Raw genomic sequence first — 25926 nt, 5'->3', positions numbered from 1 at the left:
TGATAGAATATAATAACAAATGCAGAAGTCAGCAAAACACTCTTCTCACTTCTTGCACATCACACAGACTACTCATGAATCTATCTACAAACATATAGTATGGAAGCCTATTTACCCCAATATGAGCTATGAGCTATGAGCCAACATGCAAATTAATATAAAGCCTTTGCAAAATGGAAGTTCTTATCTGTAAATATTCCACAGCCAAAGGTTCTACCCAGAAACTTAATACACACTGAGTTCAGTAGCACCAAAATAGGATAACTAATATTCATTTTAACAGCTGCCACAACTTACACATTAAATGTTCTCTAACTGAGTGGACGTGTTCTGACAGATATTCTCAGTACGTAAACCAACGATCTTGTAACTGCTTTTACAACCACAATTACCATATTGAACACATAAGCAAACAAATATCTTTGCTATATATACCCCACTCAAAACCATGATGCTACTATAAAACAAAAGACTACTGCCTTGTTAAGTTTCATCCTGGTCAAAAATCTATAAATATCAAGATTATAAATTCCTCAATCACTCCTCCTCGTTATCCACCTGGTCTTAACTTACATTACTTCTTGAATTTGCTTCCTTCCTAAGCCTACCTCAATTTCCTTTCAAGCTACATTCTTAAAGTTGCTAATATGACACAATTGGCATAATGTAACAGAATAGATATCAAACAAAACTACTTATAGGTCAGAAAGTACATCTTAAGAGGACAAAACAAGCAATGTTTAATTCTATAGTAATTTTCTGCTGTCTTACACATTGACATACCTTGTTCCTGGCTTTGAACACGATTCACAATGTTGGAATCTGACAGCTATAATCCGATTAAAATTACTTGAGAGTTCAACTTAACGCATTTGAACTGGTTTCCTCCAATCAGAGCTCTCAATGCCATGCCCAAATTCTTCACAGTTGGCAAACTCTCAGTTCACTTTCAGTTCCTTGTCCGGATTTTTTTCTTGATGTGTTTGGATCCTGAATCATAAGTCTGACACTCCTACTTTGTATTTCATCACACTGCGCAAGACAGGATTCAACATCCCATATGCCCTAAGGAGCCAAAACATGACCACCAACCTACTATCAATATAAAGCCGTCCAGGCGATAGCAGCATCAATGGGCCAAGGAATGACTGCTTATCAGACACAGACAGGGTGTAAGTAGTATCAGTGAGCATGGCGTCCATGTGTAGAATGGGAAAGGCACGCAATCAATCTGAATGACTTCAACACATGGTGAAACCAAGGTGAAACCATGTCCCGATGTTGTGGGATTGGGTGGCCAACCCTCATGACAGATGTCGGACGTCATAGGCTGGGAAAAGTGATAAAACAGGACAGTCAGCAAACTGTGGCAGACCAAACATCAGACTTTAATGCTGGACAAGGTAGAGGTGTGTATGAATACACAGTGCACTAAACACTCCCAATGATGAGCTGATGACCCATGCACGTGCCAATGTTAACACCACGACATTCGGAAGCTATGACTGATAAGGGCGTGTCACCATCGGCACTGATGTTGGTGCAGTGGCAGAGCATTGCATGGTCTGATGAATCCTGATACCTCTGTCATCATGCCAAAGGGAGGACACGAATCCATCGTCAGCTTCTCGATACCTGTATTGCAGACCACAATCAAGCTGGTGGCACCTCCATTATGCTCTGGGAAACATTCACATGGGCATCCATGGGTCCAGTGGAGCTTGTGCAAGTGAGTTCCAATTGATGTGCTGGCCCCCCAACTCGCCAGATCTGAACATGATCAAACACATCTGGGATATGATTAAACATGGCATCAGAGCTCATTGCCCCCATTTCCAAAATTTACGGAAATTAGGCAACCTGTGTGTGCAAATGTAGTGCCAACCCCCTCCAGCAACCTACCAAGGCCTCATTGCTGCCATTCCATGATGTCGCCACTGTTATTTGTACCAAAGGTGATAATAGACAATTGAAGGTGGTATGGAGATATTTATGAAATTAATGATTGCTAGAAGGTTAAGGCAATTTTTTTTACCTTCCATGCCCAACTGCTGAGGTACTTCAAAATGTTGAACATACTTTGATTCATCTTGCTCACATATATTATAGGAGACAGTATCACATCAGAAGTTTTCTGACAACTATTTGTGGATGTTAATATGCTCACTGCACTGATGGCAGAACTTTGGAACTCTTGAGTACTTCCTTCTGTAGATATCACGTGACTTTTTAATGCTACCCCCATAGCACTCCATAGTCTCTATCCCTCAGTATATGAGATCTCCCTGGTCTTTGTTTAGCTGTGGTTGTTGTCCCTTCACATTTTCACTTCACCATCACATCATCATCAGTTGACCTGAACAGCTTCAGAAGAGTCTAAATGTCTCTGATAAACTTTCTACTCGGGTGACACCCAATGACTAGTCCACATTCGAAGTCACTGAGCTCTCCTGATTGACACATTCTGCTATAGCTGCTTCTCTACAAACAATACAATACTCCCTGGCGCCTTTTACAAGCACATCTGCCTCTCACGACATCCAGTGGTAAATTCCCCATTTTGTAGGTATGTCTGGTTACTTTTGATCAGATAGTTTACATACATCCTAATTTCTCTTCTCCTTTATCTTTACTTCTCACTCTGTCCTTATCTCTAGAATGAAGCTGGCACAGTACTTACCAATGTACCACCTCTGACCTCTCTCCAATGCTTCCCCCTTCATCTTTGTCTACCCTCATCATAATTACTGGTGGGTCTCTCGTCCTAGTGTCACAATGACTTGACTTTCCCTTTTAACCTTCAGCAGCATGTCCCTATCTCCTCTGCCACACAAGAACTATTAGCACCAAAAGCTAAGTAGTGTGTATTGACAGTACTAGTACTACCTAGTTCATCTTCTGCAGTTAAGTACTAGCAAGCAATACTACCTCTCAATTTCTCAGTGTGTAACATTCATGTCAAATGGGAGTACTGTACATACTTCTAAGCAACCAAAAGACACAAATTTAACAAGCATTTAGCATACCCTTTAACCATAATGATGGGGGCAATTTATTGTGGCATATACCCTACAGGACACTAACATCATGGAGCCATCCAGGTCCACGACCACTCAATTACCACCCATAACTTATGAACATTTGTCAGTACTGGATCCATGGTGTACATTGTACACTTATCACTCAATGGTGCCCCAGATGTGCCCAATGGAATGCAAATTGGGTGAACTGGGATGCCACACAAGCATTCTAACATCCATAACATTTTGCGGATGATGATTTTGTGGTGGCCTGCCTGCTACAGCAGCAAGTTTTTCTTCGAACTCAGCCTTCCGCCACAGACTGCTGCATGATCGGTTACCTGCACACTATGGTCACTGGCTACAAGTGCAAAGAGTGTTGCTCGGGGTGTAACAAGGCTGTCAGCCTAGCTTTGCTCAGACTGACTCTTTTCCTCATTGTGTTAGAATCGTTCCAGTCCTGCAACTGTGTTTCGGTGGACACACCATGTAGCAACACATTTGTCGTTGACAAACGTGCCATCAAGTGTGAAGGTGAAGGTTCACCCACACCTTGAGTGAAAAATAATGTGCAACAAACATTCCAACTGGTGTGCATTTTGTGGCTATGCGGGTATCGCCGTGCAAAACTTGATTCTCCATTCGTCATCTTGCCACTGATACTTCCCGCGAGAGACGATTGCAATGCGCGCCTTTACTTAGCACCGCAGAACTTACCAAGTGATCTCCTGCAAGGAAGTTAATCTGTGAGGCAAATTCATATCCCTTTGGTGTAGCAATTTGGTTTTTAATAAAAGTGTCATTTTCTAGCCACATGTAGAACCTAGCACTCCACACTCCACTACACTGTATTTAGTTTTAGAAAATTAGTTAGGGAAACAATCCCCACAAATTGTCCTTCTGAAGGTACATGACACAAGCAGGGTGCTGTAGTTGAAGAAACAGATCCACATGGTCAAATAGAAAGTGTCTTTATTGTCTGACAGTAAGGTAATGCCAAGTGTGTGTTCTTTTCTTTGTAAACATCCACTATACAAATATACTCCATTACCTGCCTGAATGGTGTCCTTGTTGGCAAGAGAAATGTGAGGCCTCACGTGGCTTTCAACGCATTCATACCACACCGCCAGCTTATAACAACATATAGACTGACTCTCCACTTCAGGTGACAAAACTTAATGCTTTTAGTGTCGATTTATTGTGTTTTTGTGCCTGTGTTAATTAGTATGCCTTGGGTGGTTTTGCAAGCAGCGATGCAAGTATAGGGTAGTGGTTTCTGTACCTAAAAGCAAGGATGTGATTCTGGGTAGTATATCTGTTCAACTGTCATTCAGCATTAAATTGCAGTGCAACCATTAACCCACTGGTACAATCCCAGATAGTGAACATGGACTCTTGTCATCAGCACATTGTCGCTCAAGTTCACTGTCTCTGAAACCACATTTTCCAAAATCTTAGCACTCTCAGCACACTCAATGTGGCATAACAAGAAATCTTAGTGCGTACATAACCTATGAGATGCACAGGGCAAAGAGCATGAGCACCCATATTCTGCCTACAATCAAATATGCTGATGTTTTCCTTATCCAACTTTCTCTCAATTGCCATGCCAAATGTAATGTCTGACATCCCAGTCATGGCACACACAAACTATTTAAATTCTAGCTATAATACAGTTGCCTGTGAGTGTGTTACCTGAACCACATGACAACAGCACTTCAGGAATCAAATCTTGAAAACGAGAGAGCTAAACAATAACTGGTAAAAATCATCAGAAACAATTATTACAGAAGCAGCATAGGATATGGAAGAAAAATAAGGGGGGTAAGGAAAGCTATTGTCAGTGCACTGACTAAGAAAATCTCATTACTTATCTGGATACAGCCACCCTAACTAACAAAGAGGAGGATTAACATGATCAAAAAACCAAATCTTACACAAGCATGGTTTCTGAAAACTTCAGATGACAATTTGTTCCACCTTTATGTTCATCATAATGGTAAAGAATCAGCACAACAGTTACTGGACTACATGATTTTATATGGTTTCTCTGAATTTTTTAAAGTGCAGATTAGCAAGTGAGATTTTCCGCATATTGTGATACACTCTTGACCAATTTAAATTCTTACTATGGAATATGGTGGAAGCTTTTACTGTTTTGACAAGGTAATGAGGCATCAGCAGGATGTGTGGGAGGAGCTGCTTCACGAAAGTCTTGACCGAAAATGATTTAAGAATCAGCTATAACAGGGCGTATATGTGGACAAGGGGGAAAAAAATTCCCAGATTTTTCCTGGGTGTCCTGAGTGAAAATACACTTTTTCCCAGGTGAAAATATACTTTTTCCATGTTAAGTGCCAGAATACTTTCTCCCGAAACCATAAAACTTATTGCCCCTGTGAATGATTAAGGTTTTATACCCCGGCATAAAACTTCCCTGCACTTTAGAAAACAAACGCCCTCCCCCCCCCCCCCCCCCATGGGGGGGAGAGGGGGGGGGGGGAATTTGGAAAGATCTTTGATGTGCAACAGCATGTACGCTGCATATTTTCGTATTACAAAAGTATATGTTTGGATTCCACCAAACACAGCACATTAGTTTCCAAAGCATTGAAATCTAGATTGCGATGCCAATCATAGCCAGCCAATGACAGCAGATATTCGAGGCATAGGACACATGAGTCAGGCCATAGCAACCAACATCACTGTCCAGTAGCGCGAACAAATAAATAGGAAAAGTTATTTGTTTAAGTTAATATATACAGTGTAGCTACACGAGAAACTAAGCTTTCACATATAATATTGGTCTTTTTCGCACGTGTTAAACTTTAATATACATCACACAAACGTGCCAGTAAAATTTTAAACAATACACAAACGTTTGGGTCGAAATTCTTCTAAGTGGTTGGCCCTCAGCGTATTAAGCTTTAAATGGGAATCAAAAGCTTTGTGATTTCAGAAATTCAAAGCACATTCGCGCATGTAACATAATTCATCTTGCGTAAAATGAAATTTACTTTGAAAGTAATGCTTTTCAACCACCATTCGCAATATTTTCCACAACCTGTTACAGTTCGTTTCAGCAGTTGTCAGAGAGCGACAGAAAACGGTATTACAATGCATGCTCAGCTATGATGATGTAGGAAGCCCACATGTTCATACCGATAGAGCTTTATGAGATCTTACATTACATCATAAATGAAACAGAACATCAGAGGGTACTCGAAGAGAATCTGAACTTCGCAAAGAAATAGGCCCCAACCTTATCTTAAGCTTTTCAGTGTGGTTTTCAGACTGCAAATTTTCTTGGAGTACCAGTACTGTATTATCTCACGTTTGGTTCTTTATTATGGCATAACATCATATGTGCCAGGAAGTAAAAATGGGCACTTTTAATTCAGCAAACAGTTGACACTAGCCAATACTGTAAAATGAAACACTCTTTTTCAAATAAATTGACTGCTTCTGCGGAAAAGATTAATAAAAGCCAAATTTCTTTAGCAAATCGACAAAAATAACTTTAGTGTTGTGCAAGGCAGTAAACTAAAACTAATAACATATTCTTGCTTTCCACATGTATGTAAATGTATTTTAATTCACTCGCTAGCTCTCACAGAAATCTATTTTGTTTTCATTTGATACGAGAGTTGTAAACAAAGACAAAACAGTGAAATCACTAAACCTAAGCACGGGGCATGTGAAGACTATCACATGGAGACTACTACCCTCTCCACTGCAACTTAGACTGCTCTGCACATGCATGCGTGTATCTGGCAGCTTGGGCTCACCAGAAGTAGTTTCCAACTAGTGTCTGGCTGCTTGTTGCTACTGCTGATACAGCTAACAGCCGTACTTCAAGTAGCCATAAGCGCGAGCAGGTACTGCTCATACACGACCGAACTGAGCATACACACGAGCCCGCTGGCACATGTTCAAACGAACCTAATGTAAACTGTCGTGACATCACAGTCATTGGAAGCAGTCTGTTGTTAGGAAGTATTGCATGGTCTTCATCCTAAAGCCTTTGACATATTTTGGTGCTGGCAGACATTTGTGTGTGCACTGTGTTTTGTTGTTTGAAATGGCGCATTTCCTTTGCAATTTAAGTTTATTTTGGTCCCACAGCTGCAATATTATTCTGCAGTAGTGGGCTACAGTAAAATTCTCTGTTAGAGTATCAGTTCTTACCAGTCAAAATTACAAAAATTTAACTGAAAACTAAAACAATGAAAAATTCCTGGGTTTTTCCCGGTTTTCTCCCACATGAAAAAATTCCCGGGTTTTTCTTGGTTGTCCTGTGGCATATACGCCCTGTATGGAGTGTAGCCATGTATGGAAGTGAAACATGGACGATAAATATTTTGGACAAGAAGAGAATAGAATCTTTCGAAATGTGGTGCTACAGAAGAATGCTGAAGATTAGATGGGTAGATCACATATCTAATGAGGAAGTGTTGAATAGGATTGGGGAGAAGAGAAGTTTGTGGCACAACTTGACTAGAAGAAGGGATCGGTTGGTAGGACATGTTCTGAGGCATCAAGGGATCACCAGTTTAGTATTGGAGGGCAGAGTGGAGGGTAAAAATCGTTGAGGGAGACCAAGAGACGAATACACTAAGCAGATTCAGAAGGATGTAGGTTGCAGTAGGTACTGGGAGATTAAGAAGCTTGCACAGGATAGAGTAGCATGGAGAGCTGCATCAAACCAGTCTCAGGACTGAAGACCACAACAACAACAACAACAACAACAACAACAACAACTTCTTTGAGTTCAGTCAGTGTGTGCTCATCTTGAAACTGAAGGAAGATCATTAATCATGCCTGAAAAGCAGAAGTGGTATTCTTAGAGCTGGTACTTAGATATGTTGTCAATAACAAGAATGTAACAGCTGATATACTACTACAGCAAATCAACAGAACACGCGTTGAAACCCCCAGGTCTCCTAAGAGCACATGTGATAGCCCTTCTCCAGTCTTGTCAATACTTTGTCTCAGGTAGCTATCAAATCATGTGGGCACATTATTTAAGAAAAGTAAGATATCCACGCATCAAATGCCTTTGTGAATTTTCTTATTCTTTGGTGCAGTCTGAATCTGACCTGTGTTCCCTATCAGTTTGTTATGTGCCACTATACAGCACGAGAAACTGATGTCAAAAGTGCCAATTTCAAGGCTTCTAATCATTATTATTTTCATTCTCTTTGCATTATTGCCTATTGTCTCATATAAGTTTCCCACAATGGCTTTCTATACTCCACTTGAGAAATGGTCTAGCTTCAGCTGCCACAGACTGAGATTATGTGTGTGCGAGTTGCTTTTGTGAGCACATGTGCATGCGTGCGTGTGCATGTGTGTGTGTGTGTGTGTGTGTGTGTGTGTGTGTGTGCGCGCTTGTGTGTTTTGACAAATGCTTTGTTGGCTGAAAGCTCACTTTCCAACAGTCTTTTCGTTGTGCCTATCTGCGACTGAGCATCTCTGCTGTATGGTGAGTAGCAACTATCCTTTTCATAATATTAACAATGGAAAATACAGGCTGGAATGTAATAACGTTATGTAAAGGATAGTTTCTGCTCACCATATAGCGGAGCTACTGAGCCGCAGATTGGCACAACAAAAAGACTGTCACAAAATAAGCTTTCGGCCAACAAGGCCTTTGTCGAAAATAGACAGCGCCCCCCCCCCCCCCCCCCCACACACACACACACACACACACGACTGCAGTCTTTGGCAGCTGAAGCCAGACTACGAGCAGCAGTGCATGATGCGACAGGCAACCAGGTGGGGTACCTAGGCAGTTGCGGTAGGGAGGAGGAGGGATGGCAGGGTAGTGGCAGGGAGGGTAAAATACTGCTAGTGGCAGTGTGCAGGGACGAGGTGGAGAGAGGGTAAGGCATTAAGGTGCAGTTGAGGGGTTAGAAGTGAAAAGACTTGGTGCATTGGTGAAATAGTGGGCTGTTTAGTGCTGGAATGGGAATAGGGAAGCGGCTAGATGGGTAAGGACACTGACACTCCTGCAGCCTCTTTTCCTAGCAGTAGTACACACATTCACACAAACAACCACACCTCTGTGCTCAGGAAGTGTGCATTTGTGTGTGTGAATGTGTGTACTGTTGCTAGAAAGAGGGAGTGCTCAAAAGCTAGTGTGAATGCTGTTTTCTGTTGTATGTTACTGTCCTCCATCCATCGATCTGCTGTAGGTGAGTGGTTGCCATTGCCTTTCCCTTATTTTACGTACTGCACCATCCAGGAATTTCCACTGCTTTTGATGCATTAAATATTTGACTTGAATTGTATAATTGAGAAAATTATGTGTAAAGTTTGTTGCAAGTAACCAAGTGCTATCATTCTCAAACACCAGATGAATATAGTGTTGCACAATGTCAGTTGTATTGCCTCAAGGCGCGCACAGTTTCTAATTGTAATACTTGACTTATTATGTTATGGTTACAACATAAAATTATCTTTCATAGCATGAAGGTTATGACAGAAATTTAAATTTTTAAATTTGCTTGATAATTATGTGAGATATTGAAAATCAAATTTCTGTTGCCTCTGAAGATCAATCAACAGGCAACTTGCAACTGGGACTGTGAACCACAAACCAGGATAGGGATTTTGTAACATAGATAGAAGTCGCTTGAGCGGGATGGTGTCAAAAGCCTTCAGGAAACCTGAAAATGTCATTTCCTGCATTCTTCACAAGTTCAGATGTTTGGTTTCAGAAAATCCATCATAAGCCATAAATTAATTATCTATCGGTGTGATACAAAGAAAAGAACACAGTGATATGAGTAACACAAACTTTTGTCCGGCCTTCAGCCACAGTGTGGAAGTCTTAACACACACTGTATAAATTGCCAGAGTGAATTTGTCCTAAGTTCCAGAAATACAAAAAACACCAGCCATAACTTGACATATATCCAATGATAGGACATAAGCGACGAGACTATATTAGATCATGAAATTGAGAATTCATTTGTACAGTCAAAGACAGCTCCTGTTTCATGGCTGACAGCGGAGATAAAAGAAAAGATAATTATTTATTATAGGGACCCCGATTTCAAGGTCTTAATGATTGCCTGAAGGGCAGTCATTTAATTTGGTTGAGAAAGAGTAGCACTTGCTTTTATCTCTTTTCATCTTAAACTGTGAATCAATTATTACTGCTTTTAGGCAACTGTCACTGTTACCAGGCCCAGTAGTTCATATTTTGCCCCAGTGTGTAGTTGTCCACAAAAGGAAGAAATTGTAAACAGAAGAAAAATTCATGAATTGGAGACTTTTTAGGGATAAAAATAGAATATTATTCAACTCTTCTTAAAATATTTATTTAATTAAATGCATTCCAGTACAAAAAATATGTTTTGCATGATGCAAAAACTGTGCTACACTTCGTCCATCATGAAAGAAATGTATTTAACAAATAATATAAATCTAGTTCATTACTAATGTCACAGACCACATGCAAAATAATCGTATGGTTCAGTCTACCTTGTAACATCTTTTATCTTAAACAAGTTTTTCATAAACTTACAAAAGCATTGTTTATTACAACAAATGACCAAGGAAGCTTAATAAGAATGCAAACAAAGCACGCAAGCTTTGGAATTAATTGTCTTGTCCACTCATAACTTTTTAAAAACTCCACAGTTTTCCTAACTGCTCATTTTCTCTCTCTAAAAGTTGCAAAAACACATCTCTTACTTAATCTCTCTCCATCAGACCCACTTTTGTAAAATTTTACAATTCCATCCAAGTCTGTATTATGTCCAAGGGTATATTTTTCCAATGATTAAAAAAATTTCAAGGAACCAATGCTGAATCAACCCTAGAGTGATGCAATAAATTGATTTAAAACTTCAAAACACAATTTTCTGAAAAATTCTTGAGGCATTCTGAATTTGATACTTTCATCAAGATGTTTTGAGTTAGAACCAAGATAAGCAACTGTCTGAGCACTTTTACGCGAAAATTCTTCAAATTTAAAATCACAAGAAGCACTTAAATCATCAGTAACTGGTATTTTTTCACACAATTACATTTCTGTAATTCTGTATTTAAAATTTTTAACCAATGAAAAACTTTAATAACCATTGTTAAATTGAAATAACACTTTCACCTTTGCAAATAATCATAATCGTAGAAACCCATGCTTTGGCCGATACCTTGCTGCCAATTCCCTTGTCAATAGAAATGTCATACAGAAGCTACATCAGTTATTTATAATTTGCCATTACAACCTTGCTATACTCTATTTGTGCTACACGTCTGTTAAATAGTAATGTATACCAAAATGAGACATCAACCACAATTCCATAAAATGTTAAATCTTAATATATAAATTGTTGGACTGTAGGCTGATGGAGAAGGTAAACATTTTTCAATTTCTTTCTCACTTTCAAACTGCAACTCTTTGATCTGAACACAGCGCTTCGTTGACTCCCGTATAAAGTTTACTAAGTCTTTCATCATTCCAATAAATTTTCTGACAGGTAAAAATGTTTGAATTCCATATTGCATGATGAAATTAAGATTATGAGAATTACAATTCAAAAGTAATGCTCAAGGCTCTTGCTTGTGTATCTGTGACTGCAGACTTAGCCAAAAATATTTGAGGCCTCATCCTAATACTGGCCCCTTACTTTTGACAGTGATAACTTGTGTAACATTAACATTTCTTATGTTTGTAAATGACTGATGCTCAAAGATACTTTTTCAGTTTGGGACACATCAGAAGTTTCATGTTATAAAACTGAAAGACAAGCAGAAGTTTCTATCTCCTTCATAGGGCTTAAAAAGTCTGTAGTTGCCACCAGATCAAGAATTTAATTTTGATTATGGTTTTGTTTTAGGGCACAAAAACAACTAGGTCCATAAGCACCCACATCAGAACTGTAGAACACAAAGACAAAGAGAGGGGTTAAAAACAACTACACCTTAATACCAACTGACAGAAGAGAAGACAGCTAAAAACATAGATGTGGAGAAAAGTCCATCATTTGTTTGAAATAAAATGACAATATCGACTGAACTTCATTATTAGTTTCAATGGGTATTTTATGTGCTGATACAATTAACATGAAAAGATGGTTAATTTTGGGGGAGGGGACCAAACAGCGAGGTCAGGAACCATACAGAGAGGTCATTGTTCCCATCATCTGGATTGCAGAAATCGAGGGAGGAACAACACTCATCATAGTTCAGTCAAGTGGAAGGTATAACATGCAAAGTGGAGAAAGGGATATCAGGACAGAAGGAAGAGGAAATAACAGGAGTGCGGTGGGTGGAAATGGGGAAATCAGGGGTGCCCCACAAGCGTTATGCACGGTGGGGCATCAGAACAGCCACTGATTTGTCCTGACACCCACACCATGCTATTATCACGATACAACAGGACAACACCAGAGGAAGAAGACACTAGAAAAGAGGAGCAAAAAAGCAGAACAGATAAGACCAAATGTAAGGAAAAGGTAGGGAGAACCTGGCCAGTGTGGAGGCAAGATCAAGGTCTTCATAACCAATGTCTACATTAAACTGAGGGACTCAAAATTCCAAAGGAAAATTCAAGGATTTATACCCAAGAGTACGAACCACTTTCACAAAGAAAACTGAGGACAGACAAACATGTGACGATAGTCTGCTAACACCAGAAACAAGGAAGGCGGGAGGGCATATTTAGTACGAAGGGCCGAAAGCTGGCGGAGGTCCAACAAAATATAGATCACTGTGCGAGAAGCCCCACAACTGCAAAGGAATCATTGCAGAATAAAAACCATGGGCCAACTTAGTATGGCCAATATTAAGATGGAAGAGGATAGTGAACTCCCACCAGGAGAGGCAGGGAGAAGAACATCACATGGTGGGAGTCGCCTTGATGACACAAAATTCATTAGACAGGGGATAGCCTCCCAGGAGTAAGGCCACGACTGAATAAAAAGGGATTTGACGTCAAGCCAGGATACTTACGTGGCCAGGAACCAAAAGGAAATCAAACCAAACAAGCAGTCATGAAGGTGAGCAAGGAGGTCGTGAACAGCAGAGACCAAGTGGTGGTGGGAAACACATCGAGTGATAGATGAAAGACCACGGCGGGAGACGGGCAGGAGGAGGGAGGGTGGGAGACAGGACTGGGGCAAGGAAGAGGTAGGAGGGGGAAGTATGCACCAGTAGAAATCATCAACACAGGATGAGTCAGTCATATTTTTACTATCCTCAGTGTAAAACGAATGATCAAAGAATCTCTTATATTCTTTTCTTTCTGGTAAATCAGGTGGTATGGTGAGCATGGAGTGTCAGTCATGACAAATTACACACATGGGTGGCAGAACGCATGTGCTCCCCTCATGGAGTGGGTACCCATAGTCACCACATGGCAGATCCGCGATACATCAGGAAGATCTGTGCTTGACATGCAAACTCCAAGCATCTCACAGGCAAAGGGCCGTACACTTCACCTCACACTGATAACACATAACCTTGACCTTCAATGGGAAGCTATCTCTCTCAAAAGCCAGAACACAGGCCGCAGTATCGGTGCAGTTGTCCCTACAACCTCCCTGCACATGTCACACAAAATGAACGCCCCATCATTCCAGATTAGCCTGTAGTTCATCAGTCTAAAGGTTGAGGTCCCCGTGGAAAATGACTCCCTGGATCATTCTCACAGACTGGTGAGGTGTAATACACACTGGAATCTTTCCAAGATAATCATAAGCCTGAAGGGCGGCAGACTGGGCAGCAGAGGAAGAATTGATCAACAGCCAACCCCGCAGTATCTTACTGAAAGAATCCACTTCATCAAACTTGTCTTTCATATTTTCTGCAAAAAAATTGCTTTTTGTCAGTGAATGTGTCCCATTCGTCCTAGTACAGACCAGGTAGTGGGGAAAGTTTTTTTACCCCAAACCTTCCAGGGTGCAGCCAGAAAAGGGAAAGTCGCAGGCTTATAGGAAGCAGCATTCAACAGTCTGTTACCACACGAAGAGATGGTCATAGGAGAATGGACATTTTTGGAACTCAATATGGTTCATGCACAAAGCATCCTCCCGATTACCGCCCATTCGACCAGTGGCTCACCTCATGGACACCACCCAGCCACATCACGGGCCATATGGCGCAGTGGCCATTTCCAAGAGCTCCAATGCTCCAGAATGACAAGCAACCACTCCTAGGCATAAATGGGGATGCAACAGCTCAGGTATCAGAAGTGTTGTCAGGTGGCCAGCCAGTTGTTTACATAACAGCCCCACCACAGACTGGCTACACGTGTTGGGACCTAGCAAGGCAGAGTGGGGCTACCACAGAGAGGGAAGAGGGGGAGGAAGGGAGGGAGACACTTATGAAGGAGTTCTTCCCCAAATAACTCACTCTACAGACAGAACATTTAGAAGTGGAGGCAAATCCCAAAAGGGGACCAAAAACGCCAAAAAGGATGAATGAGAAAAGGCATGGGGGAAACAAAATTGCAAGGAATACAGGAATCCAGGTGGAGTCATGTTGACATGAGTAAGAACACCGCGAGAGGGGGAGTAGGGGGCAGCGGGGGAGGAAGAATGGGCTGCAACAGCTCGGGACCCAGTGGGTGCCATGCACAAACTCACGAAAGAACCATGAGCCCCCTGGAGGGAACATGAAAAGAACTTTATGTGTGAGCCCTTTTTTGCTCTGCTCCAGGTCTCCAGTTTGAAAATCAATCACCACCCAAAGCGTTTTACTTAATTTTCTGGTCTACATGTCAAAACTTTGAACTTTCACTCACTCACTTTAGCACTGATTTGACGAATTCCGTATATCTATCAAGTTGAAGCCAAAGATTATTGTTGTTGTTGTTGTTGTGGTCTTCAGTCCTGAGACTGGTTTGATGCAGCTCTCCATACTACTCTATCCTGTGCAAGCTTTTTCATCTCCCAGTACCTACTGCAACCTACATCCTTCTGAATCTGCTTAGTGTATTCATCTCTTGGTCTCCCCCTACGATTTTTACCCTCCACGCTGCCCTCCAATACTAAATTGGTGATCCCTTGATGCATCAGCACATGTCCTACCAACCGATCCCTTCTTCTGGTCAAGTTGTGCCACAAACTTCTCTTCTCCCCAATCCTATTCAATACTTCCTCATTAGTTATGTGATCTACCCATCTAATCTTCAGCATTCTTCTGTAGCACCACATTTCGAAAGCTTCTATTCTCTTCTTGTCCAAACTATTTATCGTCCATGTTTCACTTCCATACATGGCTACACTCCATACGAATACTTTCAGAAATGACTTCCTGACACTTAAATCAATACTGGATGTTAACAAATTTCTCTTCTTCAGAAATGCTTTCCTTGCCATTGCCAGCCTACATTTTATATCCTCTCTACTTCGACTATCATCAGTTATTTTGCTGCCCAAATAGCAAAACTCCTTTACTACTTTAAGTGCCTCATTTCCTAATGTAATTCCCTCAGCGTCACCCGACTTAATTAGACTACATTCCATTATCCTTGTTTTGCTTTTGTTGATGTTCATCTTATATCCTCCTTTCAAGACACTGTCCATTCCATTCAACTGCTCTTCCAAGTCAATTACAATGTCATCGGCGAACCTCAAAGTTTTTATTTCTTCTCCATGAATTTTAATACCTACTCCGAATTTTTCTTTTGTTTCCTTTACTGCTTGCTCAATATACAGATTGAACAACATCGGGGACAGGCTACAACCCTGTCTTACTCCCTTCCCAACCACTGCTTCCCTTTCATGTCCCTCGACTCTTATAACTGCCATCTGGTTTCTGTACAAATTGTAAATAGCCTTTCGCTCCCTGGATTTTACCCCGGCCACCTTTAGAATTTGAAAGAGAGTATTCCAGTCAACATTGTCAAAAGCTTTCTCTAAGTCTACAAATGCTAGAAACATAGGTTTGCCTTTCCTTAATCTTTCTTCTAAGATAAGTCGTAAGGTCAGTATTGCCTCACGTGTTCCAGTGTTTCTACGGAATCCAAACTGATCTTCCCCGAGGTTGGCTTCTACTAGTTTTTCCATTCGTCTGTAAAGAATTCGTGTTAGTATTTTGCAGCTGTGACTTATTAAGCTGATAGTTCGGTAATTTTCACATCTGTCAACACCTGCTTTCTTTGGGATTGGAATTATTATATTCTTCTTGAAGTCGGAGGGTATGTCACCTGTTTCATACACCTTGCTCACCAGATGGTAGAGTTTTGTCAGTAGTTCCAATGGAATATTGTCTACTCCGGGGGCCTTGTTTCGACTCAGGTCTTTCAGTGCTCTGTCAAACTCTTCACGCAGTATCGTATCTCCCATTTCATCTTCATCTACATCCTCTTCCATTTCCATAATATTGTCCTCAAGTACATTATTAAGACAATTTTTAAGAACTGGAAAGACTGAAGATTTCTCTGCATCTGACACTAAAATCAAAAATGTATTTTTATGTTGTACAAAGAAACATTTAAAAAAAATCAGCATGAAAATAAAACAATACGAATGATGCTGATGTTCTGCGTTACTGCATATTTTTCATTTATATTTCAGGTAGGTAATATATTTAACGTCATGTTCGTCAATTCATTGTCATAGTTGTCGGATGTAAGTTGTTTATTAAAGTCAAACTTTTTGTAAACTGCAGAAGTTTTTAATACATGCTTTGAAAGGTAAAATTATAAAACTACACACTTGGTTCTCAAAGTACAGAGTAGTTCCTAACTTCATGTTAATAACAATATTTTACGCACATTTAAATGAATACCACACAGTGATTTTATTCCTTTAGTCTGCCTGTTGCAATGTATATTTAGCTGATAAGAAGAAATGTGAACACAGTACTACAGATATTCAGATTTAGGTTAGACAGGTGTTGCCATCATTGGAGGCGATGTGACACAGACAAATAGCAAAATTCTGCATGACCTGCTGAAGTGTCGAAACATCAATGCTGTCGATGACTTCCTGAATGTCTGTTTTCAGCTCAGCAGTTGTTTTGGGGTTATTGCTGTACACTTTGTCTTTAATATAGCCCCACAAAAAGGAGTCATACATATCCAGATCCAGAGAATACGGCAGCCAATAGAGGTCTATGTCAGTTGTCAAGAGGTACCTCAGTGCCAGAATGGGGTCCCCAAAGTGCTCCTCAAGGACATCAAACACTATCCTGCTTCGACAGGGTGAAGCATTGTCTTGCATGAACCACATCCTGTTGAAGTCAGTGTCACTTTGGATAATGAGTATGAAATCATCTTCCAAATCCTTCACGTACCTTTTGGTAGTCACTGAGCCATCGAGGGATATCATTTCTATTATCCATGAATGGACATTGCATACTGTACAGTCACCCATTCAGGGTGAAGAGACTTCTTAATTGTTAAATGCGGATTCTCAGTCCCTCAAATGTGCCAATTTTGCTTATAGGCGAACCCATGCAAATGAAAATGGGCTTCATTACTAAACCAAACCGTGCATTCGCATACTAATTCCCATGATGCCCCACAGCTAACCGTGCAGTTTGAACGTCCTAATGCAAACCGCTCAGAAGTTACGATGACTGTCATATAGTTCAATAATGGTCATTCTGTATATTGTAATTTATTTTAAATGTAAATGTAGTCTATGAACCACCAGGTTTTGATTTTAAACATTTCACACACACAAAGCTAGGGACACTTCTTGTCCATTCTGATTCACAGTAAATACATTATTGGAATCGTAAATACGTCTCAAGTGGAACATGAACATATACTCATAATTTATTTTCTACAATCACTATTACAGTGGAACTTCGATTTTACGTTTTTTGCGATTCTACACCATAAATTCGTAGCCTCTATGAAAAGCCCCGAAGATCAATGCTAAAAATTCTTCAATTTTATATTTCTTCCTAGTAAGGTTTACTTCGATTCTAAATACTTACTCGGCGTCTCACTTGACTTCATCCCGTTTTCTTCCTATTGACAACTAAAGTGACTGAACGAGTTATAAGTGGCACAAGAAGGAAGATGGCTCACACCATGGGTGGTGGCGGAATTAAGGGAATATTTTTGGCCATTGCAGAGAGGGGTGCCAACACAACTTGCGACATTTCACTTCACCGCGCAATTATGATAGAGCTACTGCAAGGTTACAGGAGTAAAGGAAAAACAAGACAGTCAACATGAAGTGTTCCAGACCAAGCCAATACATGACGAAGGGACCCAGGCACCATCTTTTCTTGAGCCAATTATAACTACATCTCAACTTTTAGCACATATTTCCGATGTATTGTATTCAGCAACAATATCAATTGTCAGCCTTTTAAATTCAAACCAAGTCTCAATATGCTTGGTCACAATCAAGGAAACATCACCTCTTTCTGGCTAGTGAATTCTTATTCATTAGTGACTTGTTACGTCATCCAATAGCTAGCCCAGCCACCACACCACACCAACACACACAAAATAAGCTCTCCTACTGGATGCGTGGAGAGGGGGTGTGGCTCTTCAGTGACAGGATAGCATGTAACGGTGAAAGAATTTTGTGAAGTGCTGAAAATGCTGTGCTATGACAGAGCTATCACATGGGAATAGAACAAGGGTTTTGCAATAGCCTATTTTAAAGACTTCTGAAATGATACAGTTGCAAGAAGTACATACACAACTTGTGCATGTACTCTGCATCGCACACACCACACACAGTAGATCGTAAAGACTGGCAGCAGTAACAGAGGGCATGAAGCAAAACTGTAGCACCTGAGCTTTATTTCAGACTTACATTTTACACAGTGTACAGAAATCCACTGAGGTAACTTTAAAATGCTTGTAACATCAGCTGAGGAAGTGAACTCATTTTTTCACATCCCTGTTCCTCTCATCAAGCGTAAAATAAGACTTTAACAGTTATCAGCATACAAAGTGCAGCTCGTCAGAAAGTCATTAAACAATAACAGCAATGGTGACAAACTATGTCATTAAGCAGATGTCCACATTTATGCTTATGGTTTAAGTATCTGCTTGCTGTGATGATTTTGGTTTAATTCAACATGTTCATCAATTTTTGTTTTTTTTCTGGGTGAGCACACAGAATGATTTCTCAAAAACACTTGTTTTGAACATATAATTTGTGCTCATAGCATGTCTGAAAACAGCTCAATTACCTTGAACCCAGATACCAATTACAATTTTTTGACAGGTTTTTACTTGCTGTTACACATCTGTGATTTTTTAAGAACTGACGAAATTCATTACCATAAAATATTGCACAACATTGTATTGTACATTTAATTTACTTCCCTTAGATTTTGTACACAGTATTGGAGAGGATTAAGATTTTTAACCACATATGCAAATTACATGTGTTTTTGCTCATATTTTGGGGGTTTTATCATTTTCCTCAATTCTGCGTTTTTTTAAGTCTGGAAAGCACAAAAACATGAAGTAGGGGTTTCGCTGTACTTTGGGCCAAGGTTTGTCATGGAATATCAGTTGGCACAAATAGTCGACATTTTAAGGTTTCAGCAAATTCCATTATTCTTAGCAGTAAAAACACTAACATAAAGAATCATCAAAACATATTCAGGCAGAACAAATTTTTAAAGAAAGATTTCAATATTTAAAACTAATTCTTTTACTCTATTCTGCAAAGACTATCTCTGGATATATAATTTCTTACAAGATCATGTTTCCTTAATTTTATGAAAGTTATGCCATAGAACTTTCATAAAACACTTCAACGCCAAATAAAACAGTAATACTATTCCTAAAAATATTTAACTACTTTCCTACTAGTTTATTTCTCCTATTTTTTGTTTTCTCTATACAATTTGTATCAAGGATATTGTCATAAACACAGATTATTGCAAGCAGCTGGATTCCGATGTTCAGTTAGTACCACAACATAAGAGTGGAAGCATTTGTGGTGAGTAACTGAGATTATTTAAAATTTTCATTGCACCTAGGGATTCCAATTCATAACAATCTGAGGATTTCTTGGTGGAAGTAATAATGTGCTGGGCACTTTTCTTACAACTATTGCAGATTTCAGCAAGAGTACAACACAAACTTTGCTCTGAATAGGCCATTAAGTTGAACAGTATGTACATAATTGATGATGAGTGTTAGTTGATTCAATCTGATATTTATTTATTTAGATATTATCAAGGTCTTAAGTCAAGGGAAGGCAAGAATAATATAACTGTATTTTTCTTTTCTTTTTGGTGTCTGGGTTTTTGTGAACTCAAAGTGCGTGGACTTCAATTTCATTTAAAACAATCCTAGATACAGAATGGGAGTAAGAGGTACACATGTAAATACTGTGCTGTCTCATGTGGCTTTACATTCAAAAGCTGAGCAGCACGTTGCACGCATGTAATATTCATACTTATCACTACAAACACATGGTGTACCACAAAATAAAGTGAACTGTCACATCATTTTAAGAGTTTCTACAGTAAAAGGAAAACCAAAGATACAGCTCCTTTCCACCTATCAGCAAGAGTCTTATAATATTATTGGCTCACTGGGCCGAATTTCACTTGGTAACACGAAAATACAAATATAAATCAAATGACGAATGTTTACTGTTAGTCTCTTATTCAGAAGTAATTTAGAAGTACAGAGGACCACACACCGAACAGCAACAGCATAGAGTCATCAACAGGCACACACGAAAAAAATAATGAAAACTTTGCTAGCTTTCTGAAGAATTCCTTTGACGAGTTAGAGAGAAACACACACACACACACACACACACACACACACACACACACACACACACACAGTGAGGATGACATATGGAGACATGGACTGGGAGGAGGGGTGACAAGAGCAAACAGATACAGGGTGTGGGGACAGCAAGTTAGTGGAGATTGAATCCAGGAGGATTACAGGTGTGAAGGACATATTGAACGATAACTCCCATCTAAGTTTGAGGACATGATGAAAAGTAATGCCTCCAGATTTTTTATTCCGTTTGCAATATTGGCTTAGGTATTACTCATCGTGTTTATTACTCTGTTGACTTTCCCACTTCGCCAACACAAGTTGCAACCCTCTGCCACAAGAGGGTTCTGAACTGTAGCACATAACATGGTGGTGTGTAATGTAACTATGTCAGTGTCTGAGCAACAGTTTCAAATGTGATCAGAACGTCCACACATGGAGCAGCCCCCCCCCCCCCCCCTTTCAGCATGACAATGCCAGGCCACACGCAAGTGCTGCGACATCTGAAACAATCTGATACCTTGGATTCACTGTCATTTACCATCCTTCATAGTCTCAACTTGGACCCATCGAGGACGTCACTTAGATAGTGATGATGCAGTGCAAGCAGAGTTGAGGTTGTGGCCCCATTAATACAGTCAAACATTCTACAGTAATGAGATCAACAACCTGGTCTCTCATTGGCAGAAATGTGTTCATCGACAAGGTGGGTATGGTGAGAAATAAATATATAGCCTTGAAGAATAAAGATGTAGAATGTTAATAATGTTTGTTTCGTTTAAAAAGCTGTAAGGTTTTTCACAAAATTCTGAGGCATTACTTTTCAGCATGTCCTCTTAGTTCAGAAAAGCTGGTGCTGCAAGGAAGGAGATGGCACAAGTGGTAAAGTAGCCACTGAACTCTAGTATTTTATGCTAAACAGTACGTTCCAACACTGCACTGTCAACTCTGTTCTTTGCCACAGTTTGACAGGGGCATTCATTCTGATGGACAGCTGGTTGGTAGTCATGTTCACAGTCTGCCTCATTTGGGATAAGCCTGTGACATGACTGGATTAGGAAGTGCTGTGTGGGTGAACTTGACAGGTCTTCCACAAGGATACAACCCTTGTGGCAAGGGGTTGTGAGTAGGAGTGGTATAGGGATTGGTCAGGATGTCGTGTAGGTTTGATGGGCACTACTATAGGAAGAATAGGAAGAATCATCAGTAGAGTGCCTTTCATTTTCAGGCAGGTAATCAAAATCCTGGGATGGGTATGGTTTAGTTTTTCCATTCCAGGGTGATATTGAGTGATGAGTGGGGCACTCCTTTGCAGCTAATTCTTGGAGGTGGCGGGGGTATGTGCGCAATATGCCATGGGAAATCTGTTTGTGGACTAGGTTTAGAGGGTAGTACCTGTCCGGAAAGGCCTTTGTGAGACCTATAGCATACTGGGCAGTGGAATTCTCGTCACTGCTGATACACTGTTCGCAGGTGCCCAGGCTGGCCTTGGGGTGAAATTCTGGTTTAGAAGAGCACGACAATTGTCAAAATTAATGCACTACTGGTGGTTAGTGGGGTTAATATATACAGATGTATGGACAGAGCAGTGGAGGTCAACATCCAGTAAGGCAGAGCACTGGATTGAGATGGACATGGTAAAGAAGATGAAAGCGAAGGTATTGAATTTATGGAGGAATGAGGATATGGCATCTCAGCCCTGCGTTCAGATCATGAAGATATCATCAATGAACCAGAACCAAACAAGAGGTGCGGGTGGCTAGGAAGGTTTCCTCTAGATGGTGAGTACACATTTTCGCACAAGATGGTGCCATGCGGCTGCCCATGACTGTGCCACTGATTTGTTTGTATACTGTCCTATCAAAAGCGGGAACACAGCATGTGAGGCTATAGTTGATAAGGAGTATAAGGAATGAGGTAATGGGTCTGGGAGTCCAAAGGACAACAGGAGCAGTAAATTACTTATATTCTGCCTGAACTTTCCACACAATGAAAATAGATTCATATTGTGCAACTATGCACTGATGTCAGCTGTTTGCAACACATGAAAATTTATGCCTGACCAGGATTCAAACCTCGAAGTGAGCAGTTGCTTTAAAACCCGGCTATCCAAGCACATCTCCAGGACCGATCAAAACTTCCATACACCAGATATCATCATGATTCCACACTATGTTTACCCATTTTCTCATGCTATAAGTGTACCAAAACAACACTGTCAGATGGAAATTCACTAATTCTTTTTATATTGCACAACTGTCACGTGATGTGTCAGGTAGTAAGTGTTTAATAGTCTGAAAAATAGCTTTTGTTGCTTGGCTGCAGTAAGAGGTCAGAATGATATCCAATTTCCATATATATATAAACAAAGTATAGTGCTCCCCTGCATCCCTTGTTGTCTTTCTTGTAGGTTAGTTATCTTGATCATATGTTTTCATAAATGAATGTGTTTGTACACAGAGTGGACACTGGTAGAGCTCCTGTCCTAATCACAATGCCTGCAGTATCTCATGATGATTACCAGCAATCTTATCAATTGAGTAAGTTTCTCCCCCATTTGAGACCACAGTGTTCCCAAATGTGCAGCAGCTGCTGCACCAGTATGTCAGGTTAATACTGCCGCCACACGTTTGTGATGCTGCTGTACCACTTGAAATGGCCACAGTATCATTTGAGGCAGCAGCTCTCCCAAAGAAGATATGTCTGCTGTCTAGCATGTAGGAGCAGACAGGTTACTATTCATGAGAGCAGCTTTCCCAAAAGTATGAGAGAACTCACGCTAAGTAGTATGTGTGTCTTGGTAACTGCGATTAGCAAAGCTGCTGTGCAAACATTCTCTCAGTGTAAATGAGGTGCTGAGAACAATAAGGGCCTAAAGCACATCATCATCTATTTTGAGACTGCAACATGTATGCATGCGCCTGGCACGTGTTGATTTTATAACGAACCAGTTTCAGCGATAAACAGGATTCATCCAACTAGTCAACAATCTCAATTATACCAAGCCCCAAGTAACCATAACTGGTGGTGATGATGATGATGATGATGATGATGATGTTGGATCAACATGGGAACACATAGGTGTTCTCTGCAGAGAATATCATGTTCAACACCGTGTGCTTAACTTTGTGCTACAGAAGACTTGTGCCTGGACCAGCACTGTACTTTGTTATCAGATATACCACAGATCACCTGCTTTAGAGAGTGGGCAAGCCTCCGGTCCATATGTTCTGTGATGAAGTATGGATGTCCAACTTCTTGTTGCCTACTTGCGGTTTCAGCATTCTTCAACCACTTTCCATGTGAGACAACCAAGCTTTGCCATTTCCCAATGCTTACTCCCAAGCACTGGGGCACAACAATCTGATTTTTGTAAAAGTTGTTTAAGTCAGTGGATTTAAGCATTTTCGCCACGTATCAGCACTAGAAAGTGTCCCCTACTCCACTTTACTGTTCTGTTTCTGCTCCGCTCATATATTTCTCTTACTCCATCAAGTATGCTCACTGCCACCAGGCAGCATACAACCTGATAGAGGGCGGTGGTCATATTTTGGCTCATTAATGTAGCTAAGTAGTCAAACTGTGACACGAAAGTACGTAGGTTCCATATCACACTAAAGTGATAATGAATATTACATTCATGTTGAAAAAGTCAGGTCAAATGGTTACAGCTCTGTTAGACTAACATGGTTGTTCCTGTATAATACTTAGAACCACTTTTAATTTCCAGCATCATCTTTGAAAGCCACACTTTGTCAGACGTGGGCTGGCAGCTGACACATCCAAACTTAAGATGACAAATCCAATTAGCTTTTTGTGGTTTCTACACTGTATCGTTCTTTATCTCTATGCTGGGAGCTCACCACATGTACTACTCCATGTGCTTGACAGTGATTTGCAGCCTAATACCACTTCTTTCAGCAAGTTGAAATTTTGCATTGGCATCAATATACTAGGACAAATGTACCTTAAATTCAGCAATTACTGGGAAAACAGACAGATCCCATACTTGTATATGGTACCAAATGAGATTTTGCACTACTGATTCAAAGTAACTGCTAAATTTGTGACAACTTGTTATTATTAAAGCCCTCTTTTCTTAAAGGCTGTCGTACTTGTAATAATTATCAACATATTTATTACTATAACAAAACTGATTGTAGTATTTTTCTGTATTATCCCAATCATCAAAACAAGCTTCTCTTAACAAAATTAGTCACACACAACAGACAGCCTTCTTAAAAAAATATTCCATCAAAGTTACCTTCCTCACTCTTCAGGAGCTGCAGTTTAAGTTTTACTATTTCTGCCTCAGCACGCAGTTTCATACTTTCCACAACTGCTTTCTCACGTTCAGTGGCTGCGACTTCTTCAGTTGCTGCAATGTACCTTGCCATTATATCTTCACATCGTTCCCACACCTGTTTTGTCTTCTCTCTACAGGAAAGAAACAGAATTCAAAAAATGGTTCAAATGGCTCTGAGCACTATGGGACTTGACTTCTAAGGTCATCAGTCCCCTAGAACTTAGAACTACTTAAACCTAACTAACCTAAGAACATCACACACACCCATGCCCGAGGCAGGATTCGAACCCACAACCGTAGCGGTCGCATTGTTCCAGACTGCAGCGCCTAGAACTGCACGGCCACTCCGGCCAGCAAACAGAATTCAATAGCACAATCTGCAGAGGATGTTTTCTTTCAAAATGAGGGTGTACTCACAAAAGCTACAATCACACAATGACAAGGAGGAGGTCAACCAATGAAAAACTAAGTCTCATGGAACATGATTATGAAGGACAAAGGAAAGCATCAGAGGATGAAACACCACAAACCAGTATGGAAGTTCTACTAACAGACTGGTTACAGAGGAGAAATGTAAAATAATTACTACAAACAACATCTTTCTGAGATGGCTTCCCTTTGAGGTTTTGAGAAAAACCAGACTTCCCAAATGAATTACAGCAGTCCTAAATAGTAGATAATGAATATGTTATTAGATTTCATCTCTTAAACAGTGTTTTTTCAATGGTGAAATCCATCATAATACAGTCCCCCCCCCCCCCCCCACACACACACACACACACACGCACACACACGCACGCGCGCGCGCGCCTTAAGGAAAGTGTAATGAAACAGTGTAATAAAATAATAAGCACTATGTGAAATGAATTAGACTGAGTAAAAGTAGGATGATTAGACTGAGTAAAAGTAGG

General features: G+C 40.3%; 1 protein-coding gene across 2 annotated transcripts in view; it reads right to left on the bottom strand.

The window, feature by feature from the left end:
* LOC124802994 (protein Spindly-A-like) overlaps nucleotides 1–25926 on the bottom strand; it is a 98554-nt gene that overhangs the window by 2701 nt on the left and 69927 nt on the right. For both annotated transcript variants that reach the window (XM_047264096.1, XM_047264097.1), the window contains one exon: nucleotides 24974–25146. In XM_047264096.1, coding sequence (XP_047120052.1) covers nucleotides 24974–25146 — 173 coding nt within the window. The remainder of the gene's footprint in view (nucleotides 1–24973; nucleotides 25147–25926) is intronic.

Source organism: Schistocerca piceifrons, chromosome 6 (genome assembly GCF_021461385.2).
Source record: "Schistocerca piceifrons isolate TAMUIC-IGC-003096 chromosome 6, iqSchPice1.1, whole genome shotgun sequence".
NCBI lineage: Eukaryota > Metazoa > Arthropoda > Insecta > Orthoptera > Acrididae > Schistocerca > Schistocerca piceifrons.
The sequence above is the reverse complement of the archived record's forward strand: the minus strand, read 5'-3'. Positions and strand labels throughout refer to the sequence as shown.